The sequence below is a fragment of the Passer domesticus genome, chromosome 24 (assembly GCF_036417665.1).
Source record: "Passer domesticus isolate bPasDom1 chromosome 24, bPasDom1.hap1, whole genome shotgun sequence".
Taxonomy (NCBI): domain Eukaryota; kingdom Metazoa; phylum Chordata; class Aves; order Passeriformes; family Passeridae; genus Passer; species Passer domesticus.
Genome location: NC_087497.1, coordinates 6,473,240 through 6,491,661, shown reverse-complemented (window position 1 = coordinate 6,491,661; position 18,422 = coordinate 6,473,240). Strand labels below are relative to the sequence as shown.

The 18,422-nt window shown below is 49.8% G+C and overlaps 2 protein-coding genes and 3 non-coding genes across 8 annotated transcripts; all 5 read right to left on the bottom strand.

The window, feature by feature from the left end:
• Positions 1 to 42: 42 nt before the first annotated feature.
• PPIE (peptidylprolyl isomerase E) lies at positions 43 to 3,329 on the bottom strand. Its single transcript, XM_064398109.1, has 10 exons — positions 3,237 to 3,329; positions 3,062 to 3,160; positions 2,900 to 2,943; positions 2,107 to 2,133; positions 1,843 to 1,924; positions 1,647 to 1,747; positions 1,398 to 1,521; positions 1,130 to 1,315; positions 459 to 601; positions 43 to 366 (listed from the first exon to the last, which is right to left on the bottom strand). The coding sequence occupies exons 1-10, from the start codon at positions 3,265 to 3,267 to the stop codon at positions 298 to 300; spliced, it is 906 nt and encodes a 301-aa protein (XP_064254179.1). The 5' UTR covers positions 3,268 to 3,329; the 3' UTR covers positions 43 to 297.
• Positions 3,330 to 4,460: 1,131 nt separating this feature from the next.
• Positions 4,461 to 18,228, bottom strand: PABPC4 (poly(A) binding protein cytoplasmic 4). Of its 4 annotated transcripts, none has more exons than XM_064398104.1 (16): positions 18,084 to 18,228; positions 17,289 to 17,845; positions 11,750 to 11,943; positions 11,257 to 11,372; positions 10,301 to 10,440; positions 10,028 to 10,122; positions 9,308 to 9,445; positions 8,642 to 8,737; positions 7,925 to 8,197; positions 7,602 to 7,689; positions 7,243 to 7,359; positions 6,627 to 6,754; positions 5,978 to 6,071; positions 5,754 to 5,884; positions 5,578 to 5,677; positions 4,461 to 4,812 (listed from the first exon to the last, which is right to left on the bottom strand). In XM_064398104.1, exons 2-15 carry the CDS (start codon positions 17,479 to 17,481, stop codon positions 5,591 to 5,593), a joined length of 1,890 nt encoding a protein of 629 aa, XP_064254174.1. In that variant the 5' UTR covers positions 17,482 to 17,845; positions 18,084 to 18,228; the 3' UTR covers positions 4,461 to 4,812; positions 5,578 to 5,590. The 4 variants fall into 4 exon arrangements, with proteins under 4 accessions (XP_064254174.1, XP_064254176.1, XP_064254177.1 ...); XM_064398106.1 differs by having other exon boundaries at positions 18,028 to 18,172; XM_064398107.1 differs by lacking the exon at positions 18,084 to 18,228 and adding an exon at positions 15,871 to 16,701 and having other exon boundaries at positions 17,289 to 17,413.
• On the bottom strand, positions 7,006 to 7,138 carry LOC135285941 (small nucleolar RNA SNORA55). The gene has a single exon (XR_010350554.1). It is a non-coding gene; the product is annotated as a small nucleolar RNA SNORA55 (small nucleolar RNA).
• On the bottom strand, positions 8,282 to 8,409 carry LOC135285939 (small nucleolar RNA SNORA55). The gene has a single exon (XR_010350552.1). It is a non-coding gene; the product is annotated as a small nucleolar RNA SNORA55 (small nucleolar RNA).
• LOC135285940 (small nucleolar RNA SNORA55) lies at positions 8,892 to 9,027 on the bottom strand. Its single transcript, XR_010350553.1, has one exon. It is a non-coding gene; the product is annotated as a small nucleolar RNA SNORA55 (small nucleolar RNA).
• Positions 18,229 to 18,422: the final 194 nt, after the last annotated feature.

The window sequence follows — 18,422 nt, the reverse complement described above, 5'->3', positions numbered from 1 at the left end:
AGACCAGCCTCCCACAGAGGGAATTCAGCAGCCAGGCCCTCAGTATTTCCAAAACTAGGTTTTATTTTTACCAAACATAAATTTTCTCCAGAACACAGCAGCAGGACCAGCCCAGCCCAGCTCGGGCAGGGAAGCGATTTCCCCAGGAAGGATAAATCCTGCTCACAGGAACCTCGGTGGGGAATTCCTGTGGCAGCTGCAGGATGGGCAGTGCTGGGGAGTCCCTGGGGTGCCCCATCCCTGCTGCTGCTGTCCCCCCAGGCCGGGCTCCCCCACCAGCCCCTCCAAGCAGGGAGCTCACGCGCACTCCCCGCAGTCCGAGATGATCACCTTCTGCTTGGGCTTCCCGTCTTTGGTGCCCTGAGCCTTGCAGAGAAGAGCAGCAGGAATTCCAGGAGTGAATCCTCAGGGCGGGAAGGCAGGGGGCTCTGCCCCCAGCCCCCCCTGCCCTGCCCTACCTCGATCTCCCTGACCACGTCCATGCCCTCCGTCACCTCCCCGAACACCACGTGCTTCCCGTCCAGCCAGTCTGTTTTGTCACAGGTGATGAAGAACTGGGAGCCGTTGGTGTTTGGGCCCGAGTTTGCCATGGACACCATCCCTGGGGTCAGAGAGGGCAGAGTTAGGCCGAGCTCAGGAGCTGCTCCTTCAGCCCAGCACTCCCATGTCCCACAGAACGCTGCTGGAGATCAAAATCCTCAGAAACTACTGGAAATCAATTGTGCTCAGAAACACTAGCAAGTGTGAAAGATGCTCAGCTATTTTTAGCTGCAGTAACAGCAAAGCTGTCTGTATGGAGATAAACCTCCTTGCTTGCTCCTGCCTTTCACAGTCACACTGTGACATTCCTCATTTGAAACCAAGCAGAAAAAGCAGCTTTGAAATTGTTTTTCCTTCATGCAAATAAAGTGGATGGAGAGGGAACGATGCATTTGGTGAGACACAAGGGTCTGAATGTGGCAGAAAAATCTGGCCAAAGTAGATTATAATAATAATTATATAATATATATATAATTATAATTATAATTCAGGGCTGCTGCTATCTGCATGGCTAAAACAGCCCTAGACGATGCTGAGCTGTTGTGGCTCGTTTTCTCTCCAGTGCATCTCTAAAAGGAGATGGCTTTACCTGGCCCCGTGTGCTTGAGGATGAAGTTTTCATCGTCAAACTTCTTGCCGTAGATGGATTTGCCGCCGGTGCCGTTGTGGTTGGTGAAGTCTCCGGCCTGGCACATGAACTGGGGGATGACGCGGTGGAAGCTGCTGCCCTTGAAGCCAAACCCCTTCTCGTGGGTGCAGAGGCAGCGGAAATTCTCTGCGTGCGGGGGCACAAAGGGGAGGGAGGTGAGGGCTGAGCCCCCCCGGGTGCCCAGGAGGGGAGCGAGCCCCCTGCCCACCTGCAGTCATGGGCACCACGTCGGAGCGCAGCAGGATCCGCAGCCGCCCCGCGGGCTTGTTCCCGATCTTGATGTCCATGTAAACCTGGGGGTTGACCCGGGATTTCTTGGCAGGAGGCTCGTCCTGGGCAGGAAAAGTCAAAAAAAAAAAAAAAAAAGGCAAGTTGAGGTGACATTTCTGTGCTTTGCATTCTCATGCTGTGGGATAACGGGGATGCAGATGGCTCTGGTTGTTTTTGTTTTTCCCACCTCCTGTGCCTCTGCTTTGGGGGCCTCTGCTCCTCCCTCCTCCTTGTTCTCCTCCAAGGTCTTCCCTGAAAACTTCTTCAGCCACTCGTCATCTGACCAGACTGTGGCCACAAAAGCAAAGGTCAGAGCACAGGAACTGACCCAGAGGGCCCCGGAGCTCCGAGCACGCCCAGGGGTGTTCTGCTCCCCAGCTCACCAGGCCTGGATGATCCTTCTTTAATCCTCATGGGCTTGGCCAGGTTCACTCGGATTGTCCTGCCAAAGAGCTCAGACTCGTTCTGCAGAGGGGAAAACAGCACAGCAGAGCCCACCAAAAAGGTATAAAACCACCATGCCCCCCCAAAGCCCTGCAGAGCTCAGAGGAAAGAGCTGCTGCTCTCTCTGCAGCCCACAGCACCCAGGGCAGCAGAGCCACACATCCCCAAGGAGCAGGGAGCAGGAGTGGGAGCAGGGTCCATACCATGTTGTCAATAGCTGCTGCTGCATCCTGCCAAAAAAAAAAAAAAAAATCAAAATAAAGTCATTATTAACATTTATTCTCAAGGTCCAGCACAGCCATGTTCCAGCTATCTCATTATAAAGACAACTGCTAGGTTTTCCTAAACCCCATTTATCCCATTTATGGGATAAATATATACCCCATTTATCCCATTTATGGGATAAATATATATATTTATATATATTTATATTCCAGCCCCATCCATGTGGGGCTTCCAAACCCTACGTGGGTCTCATCTTCCAAAAACTCACTAACTCCTTGTATTGAAGATGTTTTATTGCTGCCATGAGCATTTGGGAGAGGAGAGATTTCTGTACAAAGCCCAGGACAGATGATCAGAGGACAAGACAGCACGTGAAACCAAGAAACCCAGCCAGGGATGGTGGTGGGGGAGCAACTTGGGCTGGAAAAAGGAAAAATGGGAATTGAGAGAAAATGGGAAAAGTGGGAACGTGAAAGAGCAGAACAACATCTGAGTGTTGTGGTGGGTAACCATCTCACAGATTTCTCCAGCAGGAAGAGGATCCATCCCAAAACCCCGAGGGGAACAAAAACCCCAAGGGGAACAAAAACCCCGAGGGGAGCCAAAACCCCGAGGGGAGCCAAAACCCCCGAGGGGAGCAAAAACCCCGAGGGGAGCAAAAAACCCCGAGAGGAGCAAAAACCCCGAGGGGAGCCAAAACCCCCGAGGGGAGCAAAAAACCCCGAGGGGAGCCAAAACCCCAAACGGCTCAAGCACCTGCTGGTTCCCCACCTCTGCCAGCTCAAACTCCACGAAGGCGAATCCGCGGTGCTTTTCTGGAGGGAAGGAAGGACGGACGGACGGACGGACGGTCAGGGGCAGCACGGACACCCCGGCCCCAGGGGGAAGGGGGGTCCCGCCCCCCGGGGATGCCGCAGCCCCCCGGGCACACACCGGTCTCGTAGTCCAGCGGGATCTGGATGTCGGTGATGTCTCCGAAGGGGATGAAGGCAGCGTGCAGCACCTTCTCGTCCACCTCCTCGGCCAGCCCGCCTGCGGGGCGGCCAGCGGTCACCGGGCACCGCCGGCGGCCCCGGCCCCGGGGGGCGGCCCCAGCCCGGCCACTCACCCACGTACAGCACCCGCTTGGTGGCCGCCATCGTGCCCCGCTGCCCCGGAACGGCTCGGCACGGCACGGCCCGCCCCGGAACGGCGGCAGCGCTCCGCCCTCCCGGCTCGGTTCGTGGGACGGAGAGCGCGTCCGTGCTCTGTGCATCCCTTCCAGCCCGTCCCAGGCTTTGTGCATCCCTTCCAGCCCGTCCCAGGCTTTGTGCATCCCTTCCAGCCTGTGTCAGGCTTTGTGCATCCCTTCCAGCCCATCCCAGATTTTCTGCATCCCTTCCAGCCCATCCCAGGCTTTCTGCATCCCTTCCAGCCTGTCCCAGGCTTTGTGCATCCCTTCCAGCCCATCCCAGATTTTCTGCATCCCTTCCAGCCCGTCCCAGGCTTTCTGCATCCCTTCCAGCCCATCCCAGGAATTCTGCATCCCTTCCAGCCCATCCCAGGAATTCTGCATCCCTTTCAGCCTATTCCAGGCTTTCTGCCTCCCTTCACAGCCTTTCTGCCTCCCTTCCAGCCCTTTCCAGGCTTTGTGCATCCCTTCCCAGCCTGAGTCCCTTCCAGCCCGTGTCAGGCTTTCTGCATCCCTTCCAGCCCGTCCGTGCTTTGTGCGTCCCTTCCAGCCTATCCCAGACTTTCTGCATCCCCTTCCAGGCTTTGTGCATCCCTTCCAGGCCCTTCCAGGCTTTGTGCATCGCTTCCAGCCCCTTCCAGACTTTCTGAATCCCTTCCAGCCCATCCCAGGCTTCTCCAAAGCTCCAAGCCCTGGCTGCGTCCAGCTCCAGGTTTGAGCTTTGAGCGGGGAGGACTGTGCCCGGCTTGCTGTGTGCTCTGTGTTTGGCTCAGTAACAGTTTTTAGCCCAAAGGAACACCCAAAGTAAGTTTGCAAAGGATTTTTGACCTCAGTGCCAAAATCCGGCCACCTTTGGGGTATAAAATAGCAGCAGGACCACCAAAAACCCAGCTGAAAATGCAGAAATGTAAACAAGGACCAGCCCAAACCCTTCACTTGAAAATGCCTCCCCAGCCCTTCTCAGAGCACTGTTTACAGCCCTCACCCCTTCAGACACTGCCCCAGGCACGACTTTAAATACTCATTATCCAAAATTAGCACACAGAATAAGCCAAAGCCCTGTTTAATGTATTCACCCCCCCCAATAACTGCCATCAGTTTAATTTCACAAAGCCACACCACATTTATTTATCCAACAAAGAGAAATGATGACAAACACAGTGCAAGTTTATTCCTTTATTGATAAATGTTTCCCAAACTTTCCAAACTGGATTATTCAATTAAACACAAACTCCCAAAAATACTTCCAGCCTAAAATCCTCAACGTCCTCTTTAGAAGACACAGGGGGCAGCTCTGCTCTGGCACAGGAAAAGCTTGCAAACCCCCCAGATTCTGGTTTTGGAAACCTCGAGCTTCAGAGTTGGCTTTTTAAATAAGATCTTTAAGATTAATTTACAAAATGCAATATAACTATGTGATACAATGCATGGCCTTGAGATCTGCAGGACAGTGAAGGATCTTCAAACATCTTGAGCTGATGTCTAGGAAGGGGCTATTTGGCTTCTTTGTATCCTAGAGGAGAAAAAGGGAGAGAAGTTATTCACAGCATCCCTGCTCCAGGACAGGGAATACTCCAGCATTCCAAGGAATAAGGATTTCACTATAATTGGGAAGGTACAGAGAAGCTGCTCGTGGTGGTGAGATAATCAGAAAATGTTATTATCCACAAGAAACTCAAATTCTTTGCTAGACCACCCAGTGAAAATAAGAATTCATCACCAGCTTGAGTTGTGACACCTGATCACAAACAGCAGCACAGGAAGTCCTGGAGATGGCAATTCCAACAGAAAAATGCATCATGAGAAACAGGAAGAGGCATTCCAAGAATCCAAATCCTTATTCACAAATTAAACCCAGACACTTGTGTGGACAGACCTATCCAGTGAAGCATTTCCAACATTTATTATACCCTGAAGGCAGGTGGTTTCCAGGATAAGGAATGGGCACTAAGAGCCTGCTTAGCCTCAATCACCAGAGCTCCTGGTGGCTATTTCCCAGATTAGCAGTTCCACAAGACTCATCCCCAGCATGTCAGCTCCAAGGAACAGCTCAGGGACTTCAACATCTTTAGATCCCTTAGATAAGCACCAGAATGAATATTTCTTAACTTCTACACAAGCATTCTGCTGGGAGAAACTACATTAGGAGCTTTTTGTTGAAGAGTGGACTGCAATCAGCTAAGTGCTGGTGACAGACCCAGGTGAATTGCTCACTAACAACTGCTTTATTTACTGATTCTGGAAGCTTTTCACTGAAGCTGAGGACTGAGACACTCACCAGTCATCCTGGTTCAAGAGGTAGCAGCAACCACTCCCACTTTCTGGGCAGCTTCTTTCTTGGCTTGGTGAGCCTGCAGCACTGCCACAGCCTCCTCCACCTGGGGACACAAATCAGTGAGATTTTCTCCCTGCTCAGAAGCCCTCTCCAGAGGAAAAAAGGACACAGCAGCTCACCTTGGAGCGGAGGGACTCTGGGGATTCCAGCATGTGCAGCAGCTCTGAGTTGTCAATCTCTAGCAGCATTCCTGTGATCTTCCCAGCCAGGCTGGGGTGCATAGCTTGGATCAGAGGGAACAAACGTTCTCCTGAGGGAGAAAAAGGAGTTCAGGTGGATGACTTTGGGTCTCTGAAAGCTGAGGGGATGAAAAATGATGGGTGAGCAGTGGGGTTTTACTCACCCAGCATCTGTTTCTGCTCCTGGGGAGGGGCAGCAGCCAGCATGGAGGCTGTCAGGGGCTCCTGGCCCTGCACATGCACTGCAGGCTGAGGTGCCTGAAAAGGGCAGACAGGGGTTCTGAAATAAGGATGAGGCTGATTTTTCACATTTAGACATTTCTAAGATGTTCCCTCCTAAAACACAATCTTTGTCAAGCCTACAGAACACCTCAGCTTCAGAGAAGGGCAGGTAAGGTGTCCTTGGTTCACAAACACTCCCTGCAAGTCTTGAGCTCAAAACCCTGGAATGTCACACAGGAACACCATAAGTATCTTACAAAACCTGGATCAAACATCATGAGATGTTGAGAAAGCCAGGTGTAGATGGTGCTCCTTCTTTCAATGACACCCCAGTGAGAACTTGACAAAGAGGAGAGAGACTTAAATGGTTTCAAAATGGGAACAAAGAACCAAGAAAAATATCCTTAGAGCCAGTCTGGCTACAAAAGGGCTTGTGAGTACAAGACAGATAAACCAACCAGGGTGGCCCTGCCAGGTTTTTAAATTCCAAATTAGGATTGTCTGGGTCATAAAAGGAGCTTGAAGTGTCTATAAAAATACTTTAGTTGCACGTGAAACTGCAGGGACTTCCCAGCCCAGCCCCACTGGTACCTGCAGAGGCTGGACACCTGGGTGTGGGCTGCGGACACTTGAGGCATATTTGTAAGGAGGGACAGCCCTGGGAGCAGGGGCAGCTACAGGAGGACGGGGAGCCAAATTCTGTGCTGCTGTGCCAACACCTGCAAAGGAAGGAGAACACTGTGACAAACACCTGCAGCAACATGCTAACAAGTTGGGATGTCTGGTTTTAATTCAAACTTTGCTCTGCATGGTATTACTTCCTTAGAAAGTGAAGTTGGCTACTCAGGAAGGGGCTGTTCTCCCTAGAACCAATCCCTAAATTCCACTTTTTGTTTTACAGCTGATCACTGGGGAAAAAAAACACAATTTGCTCTGAAAGCAAAACCCATTAGCTACAGAGATTTTTGGGTGGTGTTGCAGGGGTGTAGAGACAAGTCCCAAACCAGCAGAGAAGAACCCATCTGGATTTCCACTGCCGTGCTGTAGCACCGAGTGCCCCCTGACCCGCACTGCAGAGCGAGGAACAGGACAGCAGCAGGCGCTGGCTCTGCTCTTCACAGACATCCCAGATCTTTGGGAGAAGTTTCCACAGCATCCTCCTCCCTTCCCAGAGGAGGGGAAAGGCCAGGAGGAGCCCCCAGCTTACCAACTCTCTGGGCAGCAGCAGGGAGGCCGCGGGAGGCCGGGGCGCTGGCGGGGGCCAGGTGGCGCAGGGCGGGCCGGGGCCCCGACTGCCGCATGGCGCTCGGCATTCCCTGGAAGCCTGAGGGGGGCAAGGGGGAGAAAGCCTCAGCAGGGAGCCAGCTGGCAAGGCAGGACAGTCAGCTACAGGGGTACAATCAGAGCATCATGGAAAATGCTGAGCTGGAAGGGACACGCAAGGATCAGAGTCCAGCTCCTGGCCCCGCACGGGACCATTCCCAGGAAGGAAAGCAGGAATTGTTCCTGTTGGGAAGTGCAGCTCCCAAAGGGTTCTACGAGCAAAACTGCCTCTGGCACTCTCACCTTGAGGTCTCCCTCCTTGCTGCCATCGTGGGTTGGGTCTCATCTGTGTCATTTGGTTGGGTGCATAGTAAGTGGGTCTGCTCTGAGCCTGGAGGAAGATCAGATAAGCTCAGAGGCAACATCCAAGTGCATCACAAACATTGTTTACAACGTGTTTGGCAGCCGTTGCCAGGACCCAACACTCAGGTCGGATTAAGAGAACAGGCAGCTGGCAAGTCACAGAATTAACTCCACTGCTGCACCCCTCATTAGGAGTTGTTGCTTACAGGCACTAGAAAGGCTCAGTGAGATGAACACAGGTTAAAAACCCCACGGGAGCTCACCTGGGGCACAGCAGGCATGAAATACCCGCCAGCAGCGGGCTGGAACTGGTTGATGATGGTGTTGGCAGGCAAGGCCCTCATGCCAGCGATGCGCTGCATGTACTGGTTGGTGAGATGGGCCTTCCTCTCCTCCTTCCTCTGGGCCAGTGCCACATAGAGGGGCTTGGAGCCCACGATGCGCCCGTTCATCTCCGTCACAGCTTTGGTGGCCTCCTCTGGAGAGGAAAAGCAGACAAAGCCAAACCCTTTGCTCCGTCCATCTTCCAGCATCACCTGCAGCAAAGATCAATTGCTAATGGAGCACCAGTACAACTGAGCTGAAGAAGCTGTGGTGTTTTAGGTTTTAGGTAGCACGTCACTTGTTGCAGAGGTGTAGAGACAGGTTCTCATGAAGAGCCACCTGTCTGGATTTGCTCTGCGTTGCTGTCAGCACCATGTGTCCCCAGGCCCACACTGCACAGGAAGGAATGGGAAAGATTTGGTGCAGTCCTAAATGCACAGAGGAAAGTGTCATTCCATGCTTGCCACCTCAAGCAAGCATGTTTGCCACTTCCTTCCTCCCCTTTGGGTAAGGGCATGAAGTTTTCAGTACAATCCCACCATTTACTAGCCAAGGTGTTTTCAGAATCACAACAGCCACAGCCCTTTAATCCCATGTCAGACAACAACTCCTCCTTCAGGCTTTAAAATCCAGGCAACCCCCAAATCCCACAGTACCTTGGCACTTGTTATAGACCCAAAAGGTGAGAACTCTTTCCTGAGTTTTTCATCATCTATAGTGTCATCTAGGTTTTTAATGTACAGGTTAACACCCTGGAAAGGGAAAGAACAGTATGACATTCACAACATTAAAAAAAATAAATTCTTAAGCACATCAACTGTTACCCATCTGCCAGAGCTGTAATTTATCTGAAAACTCTTAATTTAGCATCATGTTCCCTCCACACCACCCAAAGCTGAAGGTGATAAATGTTGCAAAGGCGTAGAGACAAGTCCCACTGTGCTGAAAGGGAGCTTGTCTGGATTTCCTCTGCCTTCCTGTGGCATCACCACATGTCCCCAGTCCAGCACTGCACCTCAGGGAGTGGGGGAGTTTCAGATGCCACCTCTGACACGACCCAGTTCTGCCACAAATTACAGAGAGCAGCGCTGTCTCTTCCCATCCCTCCAGGGATCCCCATCTGAAAGTCAAGGAGACTTCATGCCTGTTGTCTCACATCCTCCTAAACACTTTCAGTACCAAGACTAAGCCCTGATGCCCCCTCTGCCACCAAATATCATGGAGACACCTCTGTGTTTTAACCCAGGATAATAACTGCTCTGGCAATTCCTTCAACAGACCAGAAGGAGTGCTTGAATTGAGCAAAGAAACAGATTATTCACCTGGTACCTGCTGAGTCTCTCTTGTTTTAGCTGTTCAAACCTTCTTTTCAGCTCTGCCTGGCGCTCAGCCTTCTTCTGTGCCCTGCCCACAAAGAGCATTTTGCCATTGATGTCCTTCCCGTTCATTTCTTCCACTGCCTGCACAGAGGGTTCAAGAGGAAACTCTCAGCTGCTGCAGCAGGACAGCCCTGATCCTGTCAGAGCAGGACTGCCCAGACTGACACTGCCTGCCACTCAATAAATCAGAGTTTGCACGTTACCTTTGCACTCTTCCTGTTAACAACAGGCTCATTGAAGACAAGCTGAAGTTATCACACAGATCAAGCTGACACACCACCAAGTGCTGAACTAAATTAGAAATTAATCCCCACCCTTTCTTGCAATTAAAACTACATTTTAACAAGCATTCTGCTTAGAAAAGACCATTTTTGAGCAATGTTCTCACTCTAAGTGCCCTCCTCCTCCTTTAGCCCTGCACTGTAGTATTTCTTCAGCAATTAACATTCTTGATTATACCACTGTGTGCATCTAGGAAACTGGAGAGATGCCAAGTTACCCTTGAATGTCAAGCTATTAAGGTGCAAAAGGTTTCCAAGTTCCCACATCTAGAGGAGGTCATGCCCAAGGCAGAATTTTCTTCCATTTCAGAAACAGGCTCCCAAGATAAACCAAGTTTTTTCTTCTCTGAAGTTATCTAAGCAACATAAAAGTTGGTCATACCTTGTTGGCCTCTTCATGCTTTTCAAAGCTTACAAAGCCAAAGCCTTTGGATTTTCCAGTAGGGTCTGTCATCACTTTAACACTCAGAGTTTTACCTGTTACCAAGGGACAGGGTTAGTAAAATATCAAAAGTATTTCAAGATTATTAAATTCCATGTAATAGCTCCTCATGTCCTCAGCCTTAAAGTGACCTAGGTAGGGACTACACAACAGCACTCAAACTACCACATTTCATGAAATTCACAGCCTCAATAAAACTATTTCTGTATTTACCATATTTGCCAAAGAGCTCTTTTAGTCTTTCATCATCCATGTCATCCCCGAAGTTTTTAATATAGACATTGGTGAATTCCTTTGCCTTGGCTCCCAGCTCAGCCTCCCTCTCTTTACGAGACTTGAATCTCCCGACAAACCTGTAAGACAAAAAAAAAGAAAATCCCAATAAACAGATCGGTTTCAAAGCAAAAAAATAATGTGTGACTTGCAGAGAGGCAAAAAAAATGAGTGTGCAGTAGGAGCTGGGAATGGGGACAAGAAAGGGTGACAGCAGAGGACAACAAACAGGCCACAGACCAACCAGAAAAATCACCTGTGCTGTGGCTGGCCAAGGAGTCCCACTGGCCCCAGACAGAACCCACCCCAGCCTGTCACCATGATATTTTCATGAAAAATCCCTTCACCCAGGATTTTTCTCCTGAGAAGCTGAGAAGCCTCAGAGGAAAAGAAAAATAATAAGTTATCTGCTGCTGTGGAATGCAACAGGTGCATCTTTGATTGGTCCATGTGATTGGTCATTAAGTAGAAACAATCATGGTCCAGTTGTGTGGACTCCCTGAGCAGTCACAAGATTTTGTTATTGATTCCATTCCTTTCCTTTTTAGCCTTCTGATGAATCCTTTCTGTTATTTTTGGTACAGCATTTTTAATATAATATATATCAGGATATAATAAAACATGGAGTCAAGATGATGAAGGTTCCCTCATCCTGGAACCGTCGAACACAGCAACACCAGAGAGGCGGCAAATCAAGGCTCGGTCAGGGAAACCCACCAGTCCTGGAATGGAGGGGGAGCAGGCCATGGCTTGGGCAGGGTCACTCACCAGCCCTGGAGTGGAGAGGTAGCAGGCCAAGGCTCGGGCCAGGAGAACCAGTGCCTTGTGTGTCCCTGTTAATACCGAGATGCATCCCGGAGCATGTGAGCGCTGCTGCTGCCGCCTGCGACACTCACACTTTGCGGTCGTTGAGCAGCATGCCGTTCATCTTCTCGATGGCCCTATCTGCAGCATCCTGGGTCTCAAAGTGCACAAAGGCGTAGCCCTTAGAGCCATTCTCATCACACACCACCTGCAGGACAGGGAGCAAGGCAGCTGTCAGTGTCCCTGCTCTGCCGCGGGCCAGCGGGTGGAAACGTGTCCCTGCCAAGGGTCAGCCCCATCTCAGTGTCACATTGCTGCACTTCATGACCAAATCTGATGTCATTTCAGCTTTTGGTCAACTCTGCCTTTCAGAGATTCTGTTTTAACACCAAGGTCACAGGTTTGATCTCTGCAGGCACCGTTCATTTAAAGAGCTGGACTAGATGAGCCTTGTGTGTCCCAGCTCAGAACATTCTGTGATTCTGCTCCTTGCACTCGACAAGAAGTGTCCCTTTCACCACCTACACTCAAATCTCTGATCACATCCCCACCCTAAAAGAACTGGACAATGTAACCACACCTCACCTTGCAGGACAAAATGTTTCCAAACGCTGAGAATGTGTCGTAAAGTGCCTTGTTATCAATGGATTTGTCCAGGTTCTTGATGAAGACATTGCCAACCCCTGACTTCCTGAGGGAAGGGTCCCTCTGAGACCACATGATGCGAATGGGTTTCCCTTTGATCACATCAAAATTCATGGTATCGAGAGCTCGCTCAGCTGCAAGAGAAGCCAAGAACAGATTTGCTGTGCTTGGTTAGAAAATAAAGGTTTCCAGTGGGTGGGTGATTCTCTTTTCTGAATTTTACTCAGCTCATGGAGACATTTGGGTATTATCAGAGGTGATCAATGACTTTTAGCTCAATGTTTCAAGGGAGGTCTTTGCAGCACAGTCACTAAGTATATAAAAGGTTTCACACACTTTAAATTTACATTATAGCAATATATTCAGCACTTCAGCAAAAATGATATCAAAATGCCGGTTTATTAGCCATATTCGTAATTATTTTAAAGGTAAATTGCTCCAATCAGAAAAGGAAAGAAAAAACAGGAAACTCTGGTAAAAAAAAAAGAAAAAAAAAGAAGTAAAACCAGTGACTGTGTGGCTGTTTTGCTTTTCATGAAGCTCACATCTCCCCATCCTCATTTCTATTCAGAGAGAAGGATCATCTCCCTGTCAGGTCAGGGAAAATGTGCATGAACACATGGCTGCCTGTGAGGACATGAGTCAGCCTCTACACAACTTATGTGGCCAAAAAATGACTCCCAAGTTGCTCAAGCTAAAGATGACAAGAGAGCTGAGAAAATTCTGGGGGGGAAAAAGTCTGTACAGCCCATCTGATTAACAGGGAAGTGTTTATCCAAGCTCTCAAACCCAGCACTGTCATTCTAAGCTGCACTGAACCCCCCTCCACGAGGCTATTTCTGCTGCCTACTGGGGTATTAAAAGGATCATTACGTACACACATCAGGATCTTGTTCATAAAATTGAGATGCTTGCACTGTTCTGTGCCAGAAAAACACTCCCAGCATGGAGCAAGCAGAGAAGAAAGAAAGAGTCTTAATTCTCAGCATGGAGCAGGCAAAGAGATGGAAAGACATGTATTAAAATCAAGGAAAATTAACAGGGCAGAACCCAAGCTTTCCAAATTTGTTTGGCTCAGTTCTCCCAGGCCACCTTCACCCTGTGGTATTTGCTGATTAGATTTTAGGAGCAGAAAATTCAAGGAAAAAACCAATCTGAACACCTTGCACGTGACTTGGCTCGTGCAGCCTGATGAACTACTCAGCATGTCCCAAAAGTACCTCCAGGAATTCCAGTGGAATACTGCCCACCAAACCTGCTCTCCCTACCCCCAATGCCAGCCTCCACCACTGCATAGGAGTTTCTCAGAACTTTTCATGTGCTTTGAAATGTGTTCTTTTTGTTCTTGCTGCTTTTTAAATTAAAGTGGGACCATCACTGCTCTCCCCACACAAAGTTGGAAAGAAGCTCAGCTTGAAAAAAATATATAATTTAAGGACTCCAACAGCTCTGCTCAGAGCAAGGTGTTAAATGCACTTAACTGCCAGGCTAAAATGATTCCTCAGCTGCTGCTCCAAGGCCATGCAAGCCAGGTTCTTCCTGCAGTCCTTTCCTGGTGGAGGCAGCTCAGCAGGAGCCGAGGTGCAGCTCGTCAAATTTGGCAGTGTTTATTTATAGCAGGCAGAGTCCTGCAGAAGCATGTGCTGGCAAGGGCACAACCTGGGTGCATAATGCCATTTGCAGCAGGAGCAGGCTCCTGCTGGAAGGTGACAGCAGATCAAGCATGGCTGGAAGCAGGGGGAGCATGAAGGCTCCACAGCCCCAGAGAAGTGAGGAAGTTGCTGGTGGCTCTCCCAAGCTCCCTGAGCAGATACTATTGCACTGCTCTTTCAACAGGTTGCTACTGTTCCACTCTATTATTACACCCAGACGCTTCTGGCGAGCAGTGAAAGCCCTACAAGGATTCCCCAAGGGATCTGGGACACACCCACAGGTGGAGATGCAACCCCTCTACACCAGGACCTCAGAAAACCTGCAAAGGATCTGCAGGAGTTCTGTGAATGACTCACACCAAGCACATCTGATTCACTTCCTTCATCTGAGCAAACACCTTCTCATTTTCTTCTATTTAAGCCACAAAGCTTCAGCCATTTCAGTTCCTGTATCTGTTTCTCTCCCACTGGTTCCTGTCATCCTTCCAGCAGACTCAACTGCAGCTCATACAGAACATAAAACACGCTCACAGTCCCTTTCAGGCTGGCTTTTCATTCCCTTTCTGGACAGGGAGAGCACCTGAACATTCAGCGCAGTTTGCCTCAGGCCTCAAGAGCAATTAATCTCCCTTGCAGAGTTACACAATGCTGGAATTAGTGGCTGTGGTTGATCAGCATGAAGATCAATCACCAACCTCACAGCCCAAGATTCACCCAGGAGAAATTCCACACAAGGAGTTTTATGCTCCCCAAACCTCTTGGCTCTCAGGTCACTGAGCAAAAGAGTCCTGACAAAGAAAGCACACAGAGCAAATTCAGCCACTTATTTTTTCAAAAGAAGAGATGGGGCATATTCAAAAGAATTAAGTTCTTCAGTCACTGAGGTTACAACAAAATGATGAAACTTGTGGCAGTACCAGCTCTTCCCTTTTAACTCCACAATTTGCCTTACGCAGCTCCTCCTTTACACTGCCTTCAAGGAGGAGAACAAACAAGTTTATCTATCCTTTCCTACAGAAACACATATCTATTTCCAGCCCCAGGATCCTCCTGAGCTTGGGAAATATTCTGTTTTTCCTGCACTTTCAGAACACCTTATCTCTGCAGCCAAACTGAAGTTTCTCTGCTTCATTACCTTGAGCTGTATTTTTGGGACTGTCAATGTCTGGAATTCAATTGCATGGAACACATGAAAAGAGAAATTCAGCTTGTTTGTTGAGCTTGTTTTCTTTCCCTTCTGCACAGTCAAAAAGAATAAATATTACCAACCACTGCTGAGCCTGAACTGGCCAGAACTTTGAAGTGTTTCCTTACCCTGCCTATCACAGGATGGCAGGCTCAGAATTCAGCATTCCCTGGTTACTACAGCAAGGAACTGCAACCAAAACCAGCAGAGCTCATTTTCCCTAAAAATAACCTCTCTGCAGCAGACTACTGCCAGTTAGACAATGCCTGCCCAGCATCACTCCAGCACTTAAACTGCAAAGAAAAACACAAGTTCTGGCCCAGTTTGGACACAGGAACCTGGAAGTGCAGAGCACGCTTAAGATGTGACAGCAAGTTCCTTCGACCCTGAAATGGGGAAGAGTGTGGCTGCTGGATTTCCTCGGTGGACACAGGGCCACAGTCCTGCTTTAGAACACACCAAAATGAAGTTAAAACATTGCTTTCTTCAGATTTACAAAGCCCCCACCCTTCCACAAAAGGTGCCAGGGAAACGCAAACTACCATTTATCAACCTTTTTAACACCTACTACCAGTTCAAACACACCACGTGTCCACAAGAAGAATGCAGAGCACAAAACCTCCTGATTACTGTAAGCACCTACTCTCAACCATAAATCCAACCAGATTCCTCCAGTGCTCCTCTCAGCTTTTCTCAGATTTAGTGGGATGAAGCCAAGTGCATTTCTGATTATGCATTCCTGGAAGAAAACACAGAATCCCTCCTCCTCTCAGGAAGCCTCATGGAGGCAAGTGCCACCTTGAAAAAAGTCCAAATTTCTGCATTTTACAACAAGACTTAGATTCTTTATAGCCAAGTTTGTTTTGGAGAGACCACAACCCTTTTCCAAACTATCTGCCCTGCTGCATTACATAGAAGGCAGCAGCTGGGTTTTTTACTTATGCAGGGTAACACACACTGCAGTTTGACAGCAGAAATTCAAAAATTCACATCTCTCCATGAGGGCAGGAGGAGTTTGACATTTCCCTGTCCCAATATTCACTCAATCATTAGGTTTAAACCACTTGACCTTCTAAGACCTACCAGTAACAAGACACCACCGACTTGCTCCAAGTATCACTTGAAGCCCAGGAGCTTCCTAAAATGTCTGCTGCCTCCCCAGCAGCCCAGAATGGTGCAACCTCCCCCTAAATTCCTGCCTATTTATTGCCATAAAAGATTACCTTGGAATACATTGGGAAGGCCCCCATTTGTACGAGGTGCAGAATGCTTCTGCTAAAGCACATGGGACCAGCCATTGATCCCTTCTGAGTTCACTCTTCTCTGCTTTGAGAGCTTCATCTACACTTCTGCTGCCCATCTCCCCAAAATTTATCTAGTCCATGCTGGAGCTCCTTCCTGGCTTTGTTTCTGCTGCTTGTTTTTATTTCTCTGATCCTGCAAAATGAGATCAGAGCCTAGGGAAGGAAGGCGAGCTGGGATAAATTTGTTCAGGACATAAATGTACCAAGGTGCTTCCAAAAGAGGCACTCAGGGCAGGAGCACACATAGAGGCTCTCAGGTTCCTTCCTTCTCACTGAGAATCTTTAAAACACAAATACACTGCCCAAAAACAAAGGCATTTTTGTGCCATGAATGGGAAATTATGCAGCGGGGTGCAAGTCAGCTTTTAATCAGCATGACAAGGGAAAGGATCAGAAGTGCTCAGCCAGACCAGTCCAAGGAAATGGCATCACAAGGAACTGCCCTGGGACAGGATGGAAGCGCTGCAAAAACGTAAAGTTTACTTCTTGCTGAAATCTGTGCTGTGGTAAACTGATTCTGAACTCGAGGGAAAAGATCACTCTTCTCTCTGCTTGGATGCCTCTGTCACACAGAGATGCTGTTAAACCCCAGCACGGAGCAAGAAACTTGCAGCAGTCAGCAGGCAGAGCTCTGAAAAGTGGGGCAGAAAACGCTGACCCATTTTCCTTCCAGAAAAGACGTGTTCCAAAATGACCTCTCCTGTCCCATCTTTCATGTGCTGCTTCAGCTCCGCAACACCTGGCTTTGAGCTGGAAATAAAGTGTGAAAAAAGGGAGTCTGGCAAGAGCAAAGCAAATGTGGCTTCTGCACATGAGACAAGCTGGTTCTCCACGCACTGAGCAAAGCGTTTTATTTCACTTTAAAGCAAGAACGCCACTTCCCAACTGAGAGGCACATCCAGCTGCTTGAACAACAGGAGATATGAAATTTATTAGACTGGGAGTGTGTGGAGCAGCCACAGATCAGTCACCTAACTGAGCACTCAGCCTACTCTGAACTTTCCCTGCTAGGACTGGCTGCACAAATCCCCACAGAAACAGCCCCAAACTACCCCAAAATGAAGGGAAACACCACGGGGTGAGAGGAAAAAACACCAATCTCTGAAATTTACTATCAGTGCAAGAAACAGGCCCGTCTAAAATTAGAGATGTTAGTGAGAAGTGCATTTTGCAGAGCATTCTGTAGAGTCCAAGCAGTAAAAAATACTCCAGCTGCAATCACCAGGAAGAGACGACTCGCCCTGTAACGTTGTGATGGGCAGCACGTGAATTAGTGGGGGAAAACGGAAAAAAATGAGGGGGGTGAAAGCATGGATGTGGCCGCAATTGTCACTTACCATCTGCGGGCTGCTGGAAGTTGACGTAGGCGTAGCCCAGGGAGCGGCGGGTGATCATGTCCCTGCAGACCCGAATGGACAGCACGGGGCCAGCCGGGCTGAACTTCTCGTAGAGCATGGCCTCGGTGATATCGGGGTGCAGGTCCCCCACGTACAGCGAGGCCATGGGGTAACTGCTGGCGGCCGTGTTCATCTTCCCCTCGGCGCTCTCAACCTCGGCGGTTTTGCACTCGGGGGGGGGTCTCAAGTCAAGCTTCTTATAAATATTAATTCTGGGGGAACACTCAAACTCTTAATTAAAGCCTAAGCTGCGGCCGGCAGAAGCTTGGGACAAGGGAGGGGGGGCTGGCACCAGGACAGAGCAGCTGAGAGGGCTGTGCAAGCTTGAAAAAAATCAGCAAAAACACCCCAAAGTTAAACCTCCTGGAGAGCAGGGATCGGAGAAGACGCCGAAATTCACACGCCGGCTCCCGAGCGCTTTACGGCAAAAACCTCCTAAAACCCCGACGTCTCTTATCTTTCGCTTCGATTCTGCACGGCGGCGGCCCGTTGATTTTCTGAGGAAACAAAAAAACGAAATAAATAAATACAGCTCTAATAAAACTCCCTCTTTTAAAACTGGCTCGGCCAGACTGCCTAAAGGTATTATAAATAAACCAGCGCGGCACGCGGCGGGCCCTGAGGGCGGGCAGGGCGCGGGCGCGGCCTCCGCGCGCCCCCAGCGCGCCGCGCTCCCTACCCCGCGGCGCCGACCCCGGGGCGGGCTCGGCGGCGCCGGTGCCGACCCCGACTCACGCGGTGCGGCCGCGGCGGGCGGAAAAGCGGCGGTTTTGGGCGGCGGGCGGCCCTTTATAGGCGCCGCGGCGGCGCGAGTGGGCCGCGGTGCCGCCGAGAGGAGGCGGCCGGGCCCGGCCCGGAGCGCCCCGCGCCGCACGCAGCGCCGCCCAGCGGGCGGGAGGACGCGGCCGGCTCCCGCCATTTCGGGGAGAACGGGCGGCGCTGGGAGTGATTAAAGTTAAAATCGTTGTTTGCAACAACGATTAAAGTTAATCTTTGTTCGGAATCGTGTCACTTGGCTAATTAGATGTAGGATAATAAAGGAAAGGAGATGCTGGAAGGGGGTCCGGCAGAGGT

Bases quoted from the DNA above. Each gene is read 5' to 3' on its own strand.
- PPIE (XM_064398109.1), bottom strand. From the start codon at position 3,267: ATGGCGGCCACCAAGCGGGTGCTGTACGTGG. The intron at 2,134-2,899 runs GTGGGGAACCAG...TTTTTTTGGCAG, and splicing joins TGGAGTTTGAGCTGGCAGAG to GATGCAGCAGCAGCTATTGA. The intron at 367-458 runs GTAGGGCAGGGC...CTTCTCTGCAAG, and splicing joins ACGTGGTCAGGGAGATCGAG to GCTCAGGGCACCAAAGACGG.
- PABPC4 (XM_064398104.1), bottom strand. From the start codon at position 17,481: ATGAACACGGCCGCCAGCAGTTACCCCATGGCCTCGCTGTACGTGGGG. The intron at 8,198-8,641 runs GTACTGTGGGAT...TCTTTGCTGCAG, and splicing joins GGTCTATAACAAGTGCCAAG to GTGATGCTGGAAGATGGACG. The intron at 6,755-7,242 runs GTAAGCTGGGGG...CTTCCTTTGCAG, and splicing joins TGCTGCTGCCCAGAGAGTTG to GTGTTGGCACAGCAGCACAG.